The sequence below is a fragment of the Micromys minutus genome (assembly GCF_963924665.1).
Source record: "Micromys minutus genome assembly, chromosome: 6".
NCBI classification, from domain to species: domain Eukaryota; kingdom Metazoa; phylum Chordata; class Mammalia; order Rodentia; family Muridae; genus Micromys; species Micromys minutus.
The window spans coordinates 12,611,520-12,629,216 of NC_137975.1; the positions used below are offsets into that span (position 1 = coordinate 12,611,520).

The window sequence follows — 17,697 nt, forward strand, 5'->3', positions numbered from 1 at the left end:
CCCAAGGCTCTCTTTTTGAGTGGCAAATAAATGGGCTTGGTTTGGCCACAGGTTTCCTTTGCTTATTTGATTAATTAAAGCATTTTAAAGACCATGATCACTCACAGAGTAACTTCTGGCTTACTCACCGAATATAACATTTTGTCGCCATGTTCTGTTTGTTTGTTGTTTGTTTATATTTAGAGACCGGGTTTCTCTGTGCAGCCCTGGCTGTTCTGGAACTCACTCTGTAGACCAGGCTGTCCCGAAACTCAGAGATCTTCCTGCCTCTGTTTCTCAAGTGCTGGGATTAAAGGCATGCACCACCGACTGACTGTCTGTTGCCATGTTCTTAGTTATTAGGGAGATGTTGATATTTAATACAAAGATATTGTTATAGGGGAGAAGAAGCAATTTTTCCTTACTCAGAAGGTCTTAAAAATAGCTGCATATATATGATGTACACACACACACACAGCCATGTTTCATCTCATTTGAGTCAGGTGTCTGCATTTCCTGCTCTGTCTCTGCCTCTCATCTGCCTGCCCCTCTGGGATGACGGCATGGGAGGCCATGCCAGGCTTTGTGTGTGCGCTGGGGATTCAGCTGAGTCTTCACACTTTCATGGGAAGGGCAAGCAAGTGCTTTGCCCGCCGAGTCCCCGCCAAAGCTCCAACCTTGTGAGTTCTCAGATGAAAGGGCAGGTGAACAAGAGAAAAACCAGCAGGAGTTTATTGTTAAGTGCACACCATGTATGTTGGATACTTCGGGAGTGAGCACTTCTCAGAGAGGTGCCCAGACAAGGAAGAGGTCTTCAGGCCCTAAGGGCTGGACACTTGTGAACAAAGGGAGCAGAGAAAAGCCTTGCTGCTGAAGCTTTTCAATATGGCGCACTCCGATGCCCCCTGCAGGCTGATTAGGGGCACAGCAATCTTCTAAGGTTCTGTGCTGGGGGCTGGGCACTGCGGAGGATTTGTTTTAGGCGAACAGGGAGGGTCCAGAGCACTAGACATCAGCTTTTATCTCTAAACAACCCTTGTGCCAGGGAGGCATATAATACACCGGGGCGACATATTCTGGTCACCCCTGGTGCCAGTTACAGAGTGGCCTGCTTTTGAAAAGTCATTCCTCAGTGTATTAGGGTTTTGAACTACAAACATATTTCTACAGAGGTATTTTCAATTTCTTAAAATATTTTGTAACATTTTATTTATTCTCTCTCTCTCTCTCTCTCTCTCTCTCTCTCTCTCTCTTTCTGTGTGTGTGTGTGTGTGTGTGTGTATGTCTGTGTGTGTGTGTGTGAAGTCAGTTCTTCTCTTCTACCATGTGGTCCTAGAGATTAAGGGTGGGTGTCAGGCTCAGTGGCGGATGCTTTTACCTGCTGCTGAGGCATCTCACCAGCCTGTGTTTTCAGATGTTCACATGTTAGAGAGTCCTAATGTTTCTTGGTATCAGTGCAGCAAGAGCCGTGATATTCTTGGTACGGCAGAACAGGTACCTGTTAAAGTCCTTAGAATTAGATGTGAATCCAGTTGCTATGGTGGCACGGGAAGTTGTGGTTTCCTTGGTCACACTGTTCGTTCTTTGCTTCCCAGGTACCAGAGAATGATTCATTCACAGTAACCATTGGTCATCGCTGTCCCCTGTACAACAGTGGTGCCCGTCACAGCTACATGCTGCCTGTTTCTGTCGCGTGTGGGGGAGCGTAACCGTGAAAGTGAAGTGTGAGGATGGTGAGGATGCTACTTAACTGGTGGAGTGCTGACCCATGTTCAGGGCCCTGGGTTCCATCTTAAACACTGCACGAGTTGGGCATGATGGCGCACATCTGTAATCCCTGCACTCAGGAGGCAGGGGCAGGAGAATCCGGAGTTCAGGGGCATCCTCAGTGACTCGGGAGTTTGAGGCAAGCTTGTGTCACTAGAGACTTGGTGTCAAAAACAAACAAAGGAAAAACAAGTGAGCTTTGGAGTATGGACTCTTGAGTTGTGGGCTCTGTGTCCAGTCCTGTCATCTGGTTCAAGGTCCTAGAGAACTCTGAAAAGCTGGTGGGAACACACATGTGCATTTTATGTGTATACACTGTGGTACACACATTTGCATGTGTAAGTACAAGCAGCTTGGCATGCACATGAACACATAAAATTCATAAATGCAAATATGTGGCCCCACCAATTCATAAAAGGGGTCCTCTAGTTTGATACTGAAGAATTTTGGGATAGTAATAACGTGGGCTAGCCTCACCTCTCTGTCAGGGGACGGGTCAGGAATCTTAGCCACATTGTCTCCTCTCTTCCTTTTAGCCTCCCCTTTGAGCAGGAATTGGTATTATTCCCATTTTAAAAGCGAAGAAAGGAAGAACAAAGAAATTAAGAAGCACGGGTGCTGGAATTTAGTAGCAACGGTGGTTCAGTTGCTTAAGGGGCTTGGTGTGCAAGCTGAAGATCTGGGTTCAGTCCCGGCACCCAGGTGAAGAAGCTAGATGTGGTGTTGTACATTTGTAATCTCAGGGTGGAGGAGGCAGAGGCTGGCGGATTCCTGGGGCTCTCTGGCTAGCCAGCATAGCCTACCTAATGGGTTCCGGACTAATGAGGGAGGGACCTGACTCAGGGAAGGCCAGCCAGTGAGAGGCTCAGCACATCACTGCTTGCTGTCAAGGTCTACACCTAGTCACACACTTTCTCTAGCAAGCCCACCTCCTAAAGGTCCTGTAACCTCCCTCAAACAGTGCCATCAGCTGGGGACCAAGTGTTCACATATATTCAGACCACAACAGGTTCTCACTACGTAGCCAGGGCTGGCCTTGTTCAAGTGGTCTTGACTCAGCCTCCTAAGCACTTAATCATGTATTTTGATTAGAGAAATACCACGATATATTTCCTTTTATACATGACCAGTTTTCTGTAGCAGAATCAACAGAGTGCAGAAAGCCAATCATAGATGAGATTTCAAGTATTCTCTGATTCAGGAGCATTTGGTATTTTTAAGATGTCAAATCCTCCTTGCGAATGTTAGTTCACTCTCTGTGACGAACGGTGACAGCTCTGTCAAGCTTCTGGGTTCTGGATGACTTCTTTACATCCTATGACTCCTGGTGGTTCTGCCTTCTGAAGCAGCCTAAGGGTACTGAAGCCTCTGTCGTAAGTTCTCCTTTTCTTGGTATGTTGTGTGCATGTCCATGTTGGTATGTGTTCATGTATGTAAATAGGCATGTGATAGTCAGAGGTCACCCTTGGATATTTTTAAGGGTATTTATCATGTGCATGTGTGTTTATGTCCACCATGTGCAGCAGTTGCCCGTGGAGACCAGAGAGTGTTGGGTCTCTGGAACCAGAGATACAGGCAGTTATGAGCCATCCAATGTGTGCGCTGAGAGCTTATCCTTTGTCCTGAGAGCAGTGTGTGTATTTGACACCGAGCCAACTCTCCAGCTCTTAGCCTCTTTTGGCTTTGTTTGCTTGACATAGGGTCTCTCCCTGGTTGGCTTAGAGCCCACTGGCCAGGCTGGGCTAGCTCGCCAGTGCCCAGGGATCCTCCTGGCTCTTCCCCAGCGCTGGCTCACCCACCTTTTACACAGATGCTGGTTATTGAACTTGGTGGTCATACATATATGGGAAGAACGTTGCTGACTGAGCCATCGCTGTCGACCCTAGTATTTCTCTTTTACCTTTACATATTTCTTTGCATGTAATAGCCCCCAATTTCCTCTCTTAAAATTGTACATTAGAATGACACATTGGCTATATAGTTAATGAACACACCACCATTGATTAAAGTCTATTTTTAATTTTAATTTTTTTTCTTGCTCAAGGTTTCCAGAGAGGTTCTACTTTACAATTCACTGTCATGCCTTTGTTTGCTAACTTTGCTTTAGTATCATTGTATATATTATATGTGTGATGTGTGATGTGTGTGTGTGTGTGTGTGTGTGCGCGTGCGCGCGCGCCTATGTGGGGTCAGGGAACAAGTTTATGGCGTCATTTCTCTTCTTCTAATTATACATGGTTTCTGGGGATCAAACTCAGGTCATCCAGGTTGTGCGGCAGGTACATTTAGCAGCTGGCCTGCCTTCCTGTAGATCCATCGTTGTCCTGAGGCTCCTCTTGGCCCTGTGATGGTTACTCTGACTTTGCCTGCTTCTGGCAGCTTTGAGGACTGGCTGGTGTATGGGATGATTTGATTAGAGCAGCAGTTCTCACAGCAAAATTAAGTTATGAAGTAGTAGTGAGAATAACTTTACGTTTGGGGGTTGCCACAGCGTGGGGCACTGTCTTAAAGTATCGGAGCATTAAAGAGGTTGAGAAGCACTGGACTGGAGTTTGCTGGGTAGTCTTTCCGTGCTTGTGAGGCCCCAGCTTCTTGGGAGGAAGACCATGGAGACTCAGTCACTCTTCTCACGTTCCATGAAGACAACAGCTTTGCACGTGCTCTGTGCTTGCTAGTGTGGACCCTGAACCAGTGTGACATATTGTCAGTGTAAAATTGTGCTTTCCCTCTCAGCTGTACTTTTGCGTTTTATTTTTCTTTCTGTGTGCGTGTGTGTGCATGTGTGTGTGTGTGTGTGTGTGTGTGTGCACATGTGTGCATGTGCATGTGTGACACATTCTCACTTATCACACTCTTTTTTCTCAATCTGGCTATGTAACTGAATGACCTTGACCGTCTACTCCTCCTGCCTTGACCTCCCAACGTTTGAAGCATGGGCCTGGACCACTTCTTAGTCTGTGCGTGGTTGGACATCCAACCAAGAGTTTCACTCATGTTAGGCAAGCAGTTAGACTGAGCCATGGCCAGACCCCAGCACCCAAAGTCTAGAAGTTATTTCTGTTCCATGCACAGTCTACAATCAGAAAGCAAGGAGTTACCCCTCAGTCCTGGAGTGAGGTGTTTCTGATCATTTATATTGAATAGGTTTATTTACATTTAAGCTTTTATTTCTATTAACTTGAGTGGATTGTTGTAGCTCTAGCATTTGGCATTCAGCTGATATTTCTGTCATGTGTACACATGTGTATACATGCATGTGTGTTAACTGTTTCATTTTTGGTATAACAAGATGTTCCAGGACTGCCCCAGCCCCAGGGGCTTCACTAAATACCTTCTTTTTTTTTAACTGTATTTTAAAAAACAAAGATAAATGTACAAATTTTCAGCATTTTTGCATAAAAGTATATGAATAGATTTTTAAGGTTGTAATTAAGTATTTGTGGGTAACAATAATATAGGAAAAGAGGCTATTAATTTGAGGGGATAGGAGAGAGACTAGGAGGGGCTGTAGGGAGGAAAGGGGGATGTGATACAGTTCTATTTTAATTAAAATATGTTCTTTTTTTTTGTGGTTGAACTTCACACAATCTGTGAGTTGTTTCTGGGGTGTTCAGAGCTTTCTGGGGTTAGCATCCCATTATCAGTGACTGCATATTATGTCTGTTCTTTTGTGACTGGGTTATCTCACTCAGGATGATATTCTCTAGATGCATCCATTTTCTTAAGAATTTGGTTAAGTCATTGTTTCTGATAGCTGAGTAGTACTCCATTGTGTAAATGTACCACAATTTTTGTATCCATTCATCTACTGAAGGACATCTGGGTTCTTTCCAGCTTCTGGATATTATAAATAGAGCTGCAATGAACATTGTGGTGCATGTGTCTTTGTTGTATGTTGGAGCGTCTCTGGGGTAAAATGCCCAGAAGTGGAATAACTACTAATTGCCTTCTTGGAGTCTCGGTGCTCACAACTGCCAGGCGAAGGTATCTGACTGTGTTTTGTCCTTCACGGGAGTTTATGAATACCTGCCATGTACCCAGGGCAAATTTTAGGTTGTAACAACACTGAGCAGAGCATCTGTGGTCTCTGGCCTCCCTCTTATGCTGAGCACTGCCCAGCAGTTTGAAAAGACAGCCCATGGTGTCTTAATCTGCAGGGATGATGACTGAGCGGAGAATGAAGACATTTTAGGTAAACCAGCCATCGCAACAGCCAAGGAGCCAGTGCCCTGGGGCTGTCGGTGGACAGGACAGTGGAGCTGAGATGTAAAGAAAGACACGTGCGCCCTGGCTCCTTTCTCTGCATCTCCGTGGGACAGAAGCAGCAGAGACGGTTCATCACCTGATCCCCTCCAAGGGTCCATTGTCTGTCTCAGGGCACATGTATGGCACACAGGGGTAAACATTCAGTACATGCCTTCCCTTCCTCCTCTCCCCTGCCTGTGCCCACCACCTTTCCTCCAAACCTGCACACTAACTGGTTTGTAAAGTTGCTTTGTTTGCCTGGAGAGACAGCTCAGAGGTTAAGGGTTCTTCTTGTTCTTCCAGAGGAAGTTTCATTCCCAGCACCCATGTCAGACAGCTCTCCACTGCTAAAATTCCAGCTCCAGGAGCCCTACCCCCAGGACTCTGCAGTCTCCTGCAGTCATGTGTGTATAGCCTCCCCCACACACATAGTTAACAATAATAAAATTGATTTATTTTTATGAAACGCAGTCTCATGTATCCCAGGACAGACTCAAACTTTCCTCTGTAGTCAAAGATGACTTTAAATTTCTAATCCCCCTGCCTCAACTTCTCAAGCAGTAGGAGTATAGATGCATCACCATGCCCAGTGTATGCAGTGCAGGGATGTGTGCTCAGCAAGCCTTCCACTAACTGAGCCACCCACAGGCCTGGTTTGCTTTCTAGTATGTCTGGAACACAGGCCTTGTGATGCCTCCAGTGATTTCTTCTTACTGGACAAAGCTGTCTGTGCGGCTTTTGTGGTCCCATAGGAATGTTAGTGTTGGCTCCGTTTCTATGACGATTGTCATGGGGCCTGGAGAGGGACTCCATTGTCAGTGTAAAACTGCTGGAGAAGGAGAAAGGCAGCACAGTCTGAGCTGTTCGACTATGAGGACCTGAATTGGGACCCAGCACATGTATAAAACACTGGCATCATGGCACATGCCAGTGCTGGAGAGGCCGACATCGAATCCTGGGGCTCACCTGCCAGCCAGCCTAGCTGAATCAGCATGTTCCACGTTCAATGACAGACCGTCTCAAAAGCTGAAGTGGCGGTTGAGGAAGATGGTTGACATCAATGTCTGCCCTTTCCTACATGCATGCACATACATGTGCTTTGCACACCTGTATACATAGGGACATGTAAACATTTGTATACAGAGAGGGAGAGGGGAGAGAGCCTGACCCATTTGTGCTGGGCTTAAGGAACCATACGTGCAGCTGGTACTAAGAGCAACACCGAAGACCCCGGCCCAGGCAGCGGGCAGAACCTTGCTGCAGGATTCACGGCTGGACCTGCATGGCCATGAATGGGGACTTGGTAACTGCTCAGAGTCCTGCTCCTAGGCACTGTAAACGACTGTATTCTATTCAAGGGCAAATGTGTTTAAAGTGCATTCTACATGAGTTCTGTTTGTCTCGCGGTGTAGCTTTCTTTTGGTCTTGTTTGCCCGGAGCTGAAGACTGAACCTAGGGCCTGTTGTATGTCAGGCAGGTACTTTCCCACTGAGCTACATCTCCAGCTCTCCTTACCTCAGCAGAGAATTTCCTGCTCACCTAGAGCATTCCTGTCCCGGGACGACAGTGGAAATTCTCTTGTCCCTGTCTGAGCAGAGCACCCCCACGCAAGTACAAGCAAAGAGCAACATATAAACTTTTAGTATTCATTTATTATTTTGTGTGTGGGAGTGCGCATTCCATGATGTGCATGTGGACATCCAAGGACAATTTTCTGGAATCCTTTCTCTCCTTGCTCATGTTGGTTCTTAGGCTTGAACTCAAGTCACCAGATTTGAGCAGCAAGCACCTTTATCCACTGAGCCGTCACCCTCTGTAGCTTAGGTGGTCTCCTACAGTGATCTTCCCTTTAGACCTCTGTCCCTTGACATACGTACTTTGAAAATCTTACCTTAACAGAATGCTGCTTCCTTTTCTTTTACAGTTGGAAAATGTTTCATTGTGCAGTTTAGACTGTATTGAATGTGTACCTTACTTAAAGTCATTTGGATTTTCCCAAAGGGATTGCCACTGTGACCTTGTTTTACTTGGTTCCCTAGTATGCATGTCATCTCTTACACGTGTGTACACACAAACTCATACACATGTGTGTGCACATATATTCATGTATGTGTGTGTGAATGTACATGTACGTGTGCCACAGTGTTCGGAAGTCAGAAGACAGGTTTTCTCATCCCCCTGTGGGTTCTGGGGACCATCAGGTTTGCACTATGACCCACCTGGCCATCTCGCTGTCTTAATATATCTTGATAAATGCCAAAAATTGCTTTCTATAGGTGTTTTATCAGCTGTTAATAGTTAAAACTGATGTTGAGAGTTGGACTCTATTTTTAAAAGAATCTCTTAGTATCATTGCATAAGCTCTGCTGAGTTAGAATATTGATCTTAGATGACATCTGAGTAACATTGTTCTATGTCACTGGTTTCTATTAGTTGCTAGAGACCCTTAAAAGTGCCTCCAATTCATATGCTAAACAAACATCAATGATATAAAAATAATAATAGCTCATACATGCATGGTAGTACATGTTTTGAGTGTACATAGATAGCCTTGTATTTAACAAAGTGTATGTGGCGTGTGTCTGTGTGTGTGTGTGTGTGTCTGTGTGTGTGATGTGTGTACTTGTTAGTATGAGTGTATGCACGTGTGTTCCGATGCACATTAGGTGAGCACACGTGGGGAGGCCTCAGGTCTATATCTTTCCTTGATCATGCTCTGCCCTCCTTTTTGAAAGGTTTCTCACTGAACCGGAAGCTCAGTACTGGGCTGGGATGGTTGCCTGCTGGAATCGTGCAAGCATACCACTGTTGTCTGGCAATGCCTGTGCGGTCTGGGGTCCGGATCCTTGTGCTTACGCAGCAGGTGCTTTTCTGGCTGGGTCTCCTCAGCCTCGGGAATGGTTCTTTCAGTGGTTTCGGGGACGTCTCAGGTCAGTGGTTACCAGCTCAACAGCTCATACAGTACATGGCCCCTGGCCTTTGATGGCGCTTTAGCCCCTTTCTGTCTGATTGTTCGTTAGTCTGTAGTTGGGGGTGTGGCTGAGTGTGCTTGAGTCCCAGCCTCACACCATGTAAAGCAGGTGTGAAAGCACACATCGGTAATCTCGTCACTCAGGAGGTAAGGGCTGGACAATCAAGAGTCCAAGATCACTATTGGCTGCACATGGGCTGATGGACAGCTTGGGCCACACCAGACCTTGTTTAAAGAAAGGAAAAAGAACCTTGACTACGGGTCAGAGCAGAACTGAAATATTCTGCGTCCTATTTGAATAATTTGTAATGACAAAAATTACCATTCTCTCTTGCAGATGTCCCTTTGAGGACCAGCCTGCCTCCGCCACTCAGAAATTACAAATATGGTAACCATTTTTTTATTATTTCAAAGGATTTACAATTTTGTGTTTTTTTTTTTTTTGTTGACATAAATATAAATGTGATGTTCAAGTCTTAATTTGCGATAAATTGAAGTCACTTGGAAGTGGCAGGAGGCATAACTTCCATATCAGTATGGAAGTTTGTTAAGGATTACAGGCATCATAACATGCTCTAAAAGCATTGGAACTCTAGGGAAGTGGCATGCTTGTGAGGAATAGCATGCTTGGCAAACCTGCTCATAAATGGGGTTTCTTTGCCAAGTAATCACAGAAGAATAAAAGCAGCCAGGGACTAAGAAGTAAAGGAAGTCATTTAGGGTTGTGGGCGTGGCTCCATCAGGAGACTGCATGGTTGGTGTCCTGGGTTTCATCCCCCTCCCGAATAACACTGAGTGTGGTGGTGCACACTAACACTGAGTGTGGTGGTGCACACTTGCAGCTCAGCACTCAGAGGGCAGAGACAGCAGAAACTGAAGTTGAAGGTTATCCTCAGCTACAATATGGAGTTCAAGGTCAACCTGGGACGCATATGACCCTGTCTCAAAAGGTACTTTAACATTTTAAGTGCTCATAACTTGAACGTGCTAGTTTTATGTGCTGCGAGTAGTAACCTAGAAATCCAGTAGCAGGAGCTGGGGGGTGGATGTGAGTTGCTTGAATGCTTACCTCGTGTGTGCAGAGCCCTGAGTTTCCTACTGCTGCTGCATATAGAGGACAGTCCCTTAGCACCTGGGAGGGAGACTCGAAGCTCAAAATTATCCTTAGCTGTAAAAGCCAGCAGTAAAGTCCAGCCTGGGGTACACGGCACCTGTCTCACAATAAATAAGGAAATAAACAGATAAAGGCTGGTAAGATGGCTCAGCAGGTAGAGACACCTGTTACTCATCCTGTTCACCTGAGTGCAATCCCTGGGACCCACAAATAATGGAAAGAGAGAACTGACCTTCATACACCACCCTTTGCCATGGTATATACATGTATGCACACGTGCGCGGACACACACACACAGAGAAATAAAATACAAATAAAAATACATAACCAATCAAGCCGAGGCTCTGTGTCATAGTTATAAAACCATCTGGTTCCTCATCCTTAGTAGAGTGGCACTCAGCAAACTTGGATTTCAGACCCTGCTTGAAAGTGCCGACGCCCCTAATAAATATTCCTGCTAATTAGTGCAGGCATTTGAAAGTGTAAATTTTTTATAACCTGAAGTCATTTTCCAGTGTGGCTTTTCATTCCGTTCCCATCTGATAGGGCAACTGATGACCTACAATCTTTCAGAATCACAATCTCTGTGTGCCTGCATTTTAATACCTGGAGTCTAATTGTGAGGTCACAGAGGCAGCCGGCAGGAGACGGAGGCCCTGAGTGGAAAGTGCTTTGATTTATGAGACCCGCAGCACTTACATATCAATATTGCAGCAGAGAAAGGAGTACGAAGTGCGATTGAGGTAAATATGAAACTTGGCAATTGTGGCTTTCACAGTTTCCGAAGGACAATGCCCTGAATAGAATCTCAAAACCGTAAGCTTCAATCCACCTGAAAATGACATAGTTTCCCTTTATGCATAGTGTGTGTGTGTGTGTGTGTGAGAGAAAGAGAGAGAGAGAGAGAGAGAGAGAGAGAGACAGAGACAGAGACAGACAGAGACAGACAGACAGACACAAACAGAAAGCACGTGTAGAGACAGAGAGACATAGAGACAGAGAGACAGAGACAGACAGACGGACAGACACAGACAAACAGAAAGCACGTGTAGGCAAATGTGTACAATGTCAGCTTTTTCAAAAGATAAATTTTAAAATAAAGTAGAGCTTGGGAGATGGAAGCTGCTCATTTGGTAAAGGGCTTGCTGAACACTGAGGGTCTGAGTTCATTCCCCTCTAACTCGTAGAAAGCATGCTAGGCACAGTGGCACAAGCGTGTAAACCCAGAGCTGCGAGGGTAGACAGATGAGTTCTCGGGGCTTGTTGGCCAGACCAACCTAATGTAATCGGTGAGCTCAAGGCCGGTGAGAAGCTGTCTCAAAAGTAAGTAAGTAAGTAAATAAATAAATAGCAGTGAGGGTGGCTCCTGAGGAAGGACAGTTGATGTTACTCTCTGGTTTTCACACTCACACCCTAACCCTAACCCTACACATTTGTACACATACATACACACATGCATACATATATCACAGTAAAATACAAAATGAGCTAGCGTAACCATCAGAGACTCACTGGGGTAGGAAACACGTCATTAGATTACTGTCTCATTAACCCCACTGCTTCACAGTGTGTGCATCCTCAGGGGAAATGGCGGAACAGGAAGGAATCGCAGAAGCAGCAGGTCCTGACTGGTGTGGGGAAGTTCTCTGGTTGGGTGTGGCTGTGTAACAGTTGCTTTGTCTCGCTTAGGAAAGGCTTGGTGCTGGCTGTCCACCTGCCCTGGTCCCCCCGTGCTTGTGAGGCCTGTGGGCACAGGATGGTGTGCTGGGTGCTGATGAGTAGTGGGGAACGGTGGCAGCTCTGCATTCTGCTGCTGCTGTGTGGTTTGTGAAGGGCCCACTCTTACGGCCGTCAGACCTGGCGATCTTTGAGACCCTCCTCCTGTGTCATTAGCATCTACATCTGTTGATTCAGCCATTCATCCCAGGGGCTCAGGCTCCATACAACTAGACCCAGAGTAATCCTGACTTTTATATTCTTTGCAGATGCTAAACCTTATATGTGTGTGTGTTTGGGGGTGTTAAATCGTATTTATTTATTATTTGTTTGTAGTAGAATAATTTTAATCCAGTAACCTGGCTACTCTGGCAAGAGATCACATCCAAAGACCAGGGCTGTGTGATCTGGCTGGAATATAGACATGCTCTTAGTACACACCATTAATCCCAAACAGTGATATCTAATTTAGGGGCAGACAAAGTGACAAATCAGAGATCGATTTGACAGAATGAGTCAGAGATAGGCTACATCCAAGTATCATGAGAACAGTCAGGAAAGAGGCTACTTGTGTGCAGAAAGGGTCAGTTAGTTCAGAGCAGTTCCATTCTTGGAGTTCAGAGGGAGTCTTTCTAAACAGCAATACAGTCAGAAGCTGAGAGAAGCCAGTTTGAATCAGTCAGCTTGAGAGGAGTTTGGGCTTGAACAGCTGAGTTGGACCAGCCAGCCAGAGTTCAGAAAGAGCTAGAAGGGATGATCATATTCAACGGTAAGCCTCTGAGACAACAATTACATGTGGTGAATAAAAGTTACTTTTACAGTTTATTTGTTTGTTTTTGAGACAGAGCCTCTCAGTGTAGCCATGACTAGCCTGGAAATCGCTCTGTAGACCAGGCTGACCTCAAACTCAGAGAGATCTGCCTGCCTTTGCTTCTTGAATGCTGGGATTAAAAATGTATGCCATAACACCTGGCAAGCATTGTGTGTTTTTGAGGCAATATGAAATTCAACAGTGCACGGGCTAGCATATTAAATACTCCACATATACAATGCTGTTTATTTTAAACATTTAGAATCTATTTTCTCTGTTGTTGTGATTATGTGTGTGAGTTTTTACCTGTGTATCGTGTGCGTGTTGTGCCTACAGAAGCCAGAAGAGTTTGTGAGACTTCCCATAACTGGAGTTCTTGACAGTTGTCAGCCAGCATGTGTGTGCTTGGCACCAGGAAGCAAACCTGGATCCTCTGCAAGAGACGCAGATGTCAAGTGCTGAGCAACCTTTATAACCCTATTTATGTATTTTTAAAAGATTTATCTTATTTTTATCTGCATATGTGTTTGCGTGTATATTCGTGTGGAGGCTAGAGGGAAGCATTGGGTCTCTTGAAGCTAAGTCACAGATCATAATCATGAGCCGCCCAGCATGGATCTTGGGCCTCACATACACTTACCCTCAAGCCATCTCCCTAGCCTCATAAAAGTGTGTTCATAAAATTGCATTTCTCAAGGAATTGTTAATAAGGAAAGATGTTTCAATTAATAAAGTGGCTTGTGGGATTTTTTTTTTAAAGGAGTCAAAATAAGCTTGTCTGTAATCCCAGCATTTGTGGAGCTGGAAGCAAGAGAACCAGGAGCTAGAGTCCAACCTTGGCTGTACAGCAAGTTCAAAGCCAGTCCGGGGAAGCTGAGCTATGTCTCAAACAAAAATCAAAACCAGGCGAAAGAGAAAACCAAACAGGTCCCAAAGTCAGAATGAGTGATGATGTCACTGTAGACGAAGGGACATTTTTCTTTGCTTTGAAAATGTCTGCCCAGAACACTTTTGGCATCCTTTAGAACTGTAACTTTCCTGGTCTGGATTTACTGAGCACACTGGGGCACTTATTTCCCGCCAGGCTGGAGAGGTTTCTCAGCGTTACGTTACAGTACTTGCTGCTTTTGCAGGGGACCCAGGTTCAATTCCAAGCACAGATGTGATTGCTCCCAGCCATCCTTGATACAATTCGAATGCCTTCTCCTGACTTTTGATGGCATCAGGCCTGGTGTCTTTGACCTCTGAGCCTAGGTAATGTTTGAATTCTGAAGATAACAGCATTTGACCTGCAGGCCTTGTAATTGCCCTAAGGGCTGAGCGGTCTTTATAAACCACCTTTTTCACCTGTGTCCTTTTTATTTTAAAGACAGGGTCTCACCATGCAGCCCTGGCCAGAACTTGCTCTGTAGACCAAGCTGGCCTGGAACTCAGAGATCTGCCAGCCTCTGTCTCCTGAGTGTAGGGATTAAAGATGTATACTGTCATGGCCAGCTGTTCACTTGCATTTTGTCGTAAGATCTACATATGGATTAGTTTTTTAAATTGTTCACGCTTAGGTTTTTGTGCTTATAGAAGATAAAATGGAGTTACATGTTTGCTTTTCAGACTTCCAGTGTTCCATGCCAAAGGCCTAAACTTTGAACCCATACAAGCATGTCTGACCCACAAGACCTCATGAGGCCTGATACAAAAGTGACACTTACTTAAAACATTTCCAAGTTTTTTGTGACTTGATTTTTGCAGTTCAGTGGTTCCTGATTGTGAACTTTGTAGATGACAATGTCAAATCTCTCAATGTCAAAGGGTTGAACACTTGTCAACTGAAAATATTTCCTATATCTCTTTCCCTTCCTCTTTCTCTCTTTTTCTCTCTCTGTTCCTCTCTCCTCAGTCCCCTCCTCTCCCCTTTCCCCCTGTTGTTCCTCCTTCCTCCTACCAGGACCTTCATATGCAAGGCAAGTGCTCCACCACTAAGCTCTCTCTACCTCTGGTCTCCTAAATGTTGAATAATTTGCTAAAATACATTATTTTTTACAGTTGAACAGATTTTAAATAGGTATGTCCATAAAGGAAGGGTTTCTGATTTTCCACTTTCATCATCTGATAATTACAGCAGACGTTTTTAGATACATTTGTGTGAAGAAAGAACTTGTTTTGTTTTTCTTTCAGATACACTAAAGATTCTTCACCAAGCTCACAAAGCAAAGGTGTGTGTAGTGGGGTATCTTAGGGGTGGGTTATCTGAGGGGTCTGAGGGGTGGGGTATTGAGGGGTGAGGTATTTGATGGGCTGGTTTCTGCCCCACAACCTTTACAAATGTTGCTGGAATTGGGAATAAACAAATGGACTGTGTGTCTAAAATATCTCCTGTTCTAGAAGTGATTTTTTTGGAGGGTTGCTCTCTCTCTCTTCTTCTTTTCCTTTTTGTTTTTCTTCCTCCTCTTTCTCCTCCTCCTCCTTCTCCTCCTCCTCCTCTTCTTTCTCTTCTTCTTCCTCTTCTTCCTCTTCCTTTTCTTCCTCTTCTTCCTTCTTCTCCTTCTTCCTTCCTCCTCCTCCTCCTCCTCCTCCTCCTCCTCCTTCTCCTCCTCCTCCTCCTCCTCCTCCTTCTCCTTATCCTCCTCCTCCTCCTTCTTCTTCCTTCTTTTTTACAGCTTTCCTTTCCCATTAAAGAGAAAACACGTAGAGGCTGGGGGATGGTTTAGTCAATAGTGTTTACCTTCCAGGCACAGGAACTTGAATTGTGACCCCCAGCACCCAGGTAACAGCAGTGGTGCACGCCTGTAATCTTAGCACGGGGGTGAGGGGTCGATCTCCAGTGTGACGTAGGGATGCCAAGCATGGGCTGCTCATGGCTGCACTAGTGAGGATGTGGTGGGAGGAGACGTGTGTGGTCCATGAGGACACGGTAGCTCCAGAGAAGGACTGTGCATTTTTCTGAAGTGGATAAAGAATAAGAACCAGGACACCATTTCTCCTCTGCTCATACTGTCCCAGGCTGTGCTGGCTTTAGGGCTTTCTGATTGGATTATTTTAAATGGCAACCATGTCTGTCTTTTCTGTGGTTCCCTCATGATGTCTCAGAGAAAAGGCTTTACAAAGAAAGATCACAACCACAAAATAGCAGAAGCTGAAGAAAGTGACTAGACAGACATCTGGCAGTTACATGAACACATATAGACACATATGTGTGTACACAGACTCCACATACATATAAAAGCCAAGTTGAGCCAGCAAGATAACTCAGTGGGTAAAGGCACCTGCTGCCATGCCTGACAGTCTGAATTAGATCCCTCGGACCTACATGGTGGAAGTTGTCTCTGACCTCTGTTGTGGGATGCACACACCCAGTCATCATACACACATAGACACATTAATAAACAAAATGTAACTTAAAGATTTAAATAGTTACATGTACTCTAGTACTCTAGAGTTAGTAATAGATGTTTTAAAAGTGAATAGCTGGGTATGGTGGCACATACCTTTAATCCCTGCACTGGGGGGAGGGGCAGAGGCCAGATGATCTCAGTGAGTTCAAGGCCAGCCTGGTCTACATAGTGAATTTCAAGACAGTTAAGACTACATAGAGAGACCCAGTCTCCAAATAAAGGGGGGGGGGGAGGGGGCGGTGTGATAGCTAACATATGCATAACCATATGTTTAGACATATGTTTGGACATACCTACCATATGTTTAGACAAAAGAGGCATGGAATCTAGTAAAAATCGAAGTTGTATTAAAAACCCAGGTGTCACCTGGCAGCTTAATCTTTCTCACATTCCTATTTCTGTGCCAGAAACAAAGGCCCAACAGTAAATACTGCTACTCTGCATGTGTGCTGGCCTCAGAGGCACAGGCTACCCTTCCAAAGGGTTCACCTGAAGAGAGCTATGTGTTTATGTATTTTATGTTCTTATTTATATGATCTTGAAATACTCATGTAAGGTTGCCATCAATGACATGCTTCTCAGGCAGGATGGGGACATCTTTTATTCTTTGAGCCTCATTGGCCTTTCATAGACTTCTCATTGAAGCCATCAGCTCAATCTTACATGAATTCCTCAAGGATGAGGGACATATCTTTCTACGTGTATGTGTACATCTGTGTGTATATGTGTATCTGTACATGCATGTATGGAGAAAGTGTGCACATGCATGTTAAGACCAGAGGTCAACATCGAGCGTCTTCCTTAAATGCTCTCCAGTTTCTTTTCTTTTCCCTTTTCTCTTTCTTTTTTTCTTTTTTTATTCTTTCTTTTCTCTTTCTTTCTCTTTCTTTCTTTCTTTTTCTTTCTTTCTTTCTTCCTTCCTTCCTTCCTTCCTTTCTTCCTTCCTTCCTTCTTTCCTTTTTGTTGTTGTTGTTTTGAAACAGTCTCACTGTGAAGGTCTAGCTGACTTGGAATTTGCTATGTAGACCAGGCTGGCCTCACACTTGCAGAGATCTGCTTGCCTCTGCCTTGAGAGAGCTGGGATTAAAGGCGTGTACCACCAAGCCTGGCATCCACCTGTAGCTCTTAGACAGAATCTGTCACTGAGACTGGGGCTTGTGATTCAGCTACCCTGGCTGACTTATCCCCAGGATCATCCCTTCTCCACCTTGCCTGCACTGGGGTTGCACGAATGCACCATGTCCAGCCTTTGAACTCAGGTCCTCCAGTTTGTTTGGCAAACACTTCACCAGCTGAACTATGAGGCGCCCGAGCCCTGAGGGCCCATATCTGTTTAACTCACGCCCATTCACATCTCTAGCACCTAGTGTAACGGGACATAAGAATTATTATAGTGTTTAAAATCTTTATTGCATTTTCATTTGTTTATTGCACATGCGTATGGGTGTGTGCATGCTGTGGTGCATGTATGGAGGACAGAGAGCAACTTTCAGAACTCTGTTCTCTCCTTCCACCACGTAGATTCCCAGGATCACCCTGGGTCCTCTGGGCCGCCTCATTCCCCTCCCTCTCTAGCAAGAGCCGAGTGAAGTAGTCATGAATGAATCCAGTTTTATTCTTGTTTCAAATCATTGGTACAGTTGTAAAGTCCAGCTTTCAGGTAAACGTGTCACACATGACAGAAGCAAATGCCCAAGAGTGTCAG

The 17,697-nt window shown here is 45.0% G+C and overlaps 1 protein-coding gene across 4 annotated transcripts in view; it reads left to right on the forward strand.

Annotated features, from left to right (window-relative positions):
- The window catches only part of LOC308422158 (UPF0538 protein C2orf76 homolog), a 67,569-nt gene that overhangs the window by 31,818 nt on the left and 18,054 nt on the right, over positions 1-17,697 (forward strand). For 3 of the 4 annotated variants that reach the window (XM_080918625.1, XM_080918624.1, XM_080918623.1), the window contains 2 exons: positions 9,300-9,350; positions 14,776-14,813. In XM_080918625.1, coding sequence (XP_080774751.1) covers positions 9,300-9,350; positions 14,776-14,813 — 89 coding nt within the window. The remainder of the gene's footprint in view (positions 1-9,299; positions 9,351-14,775; positions 14,814-17,697) is intronic. The other variant, XM_080918626.1, reaches the window with a different exon arrangement.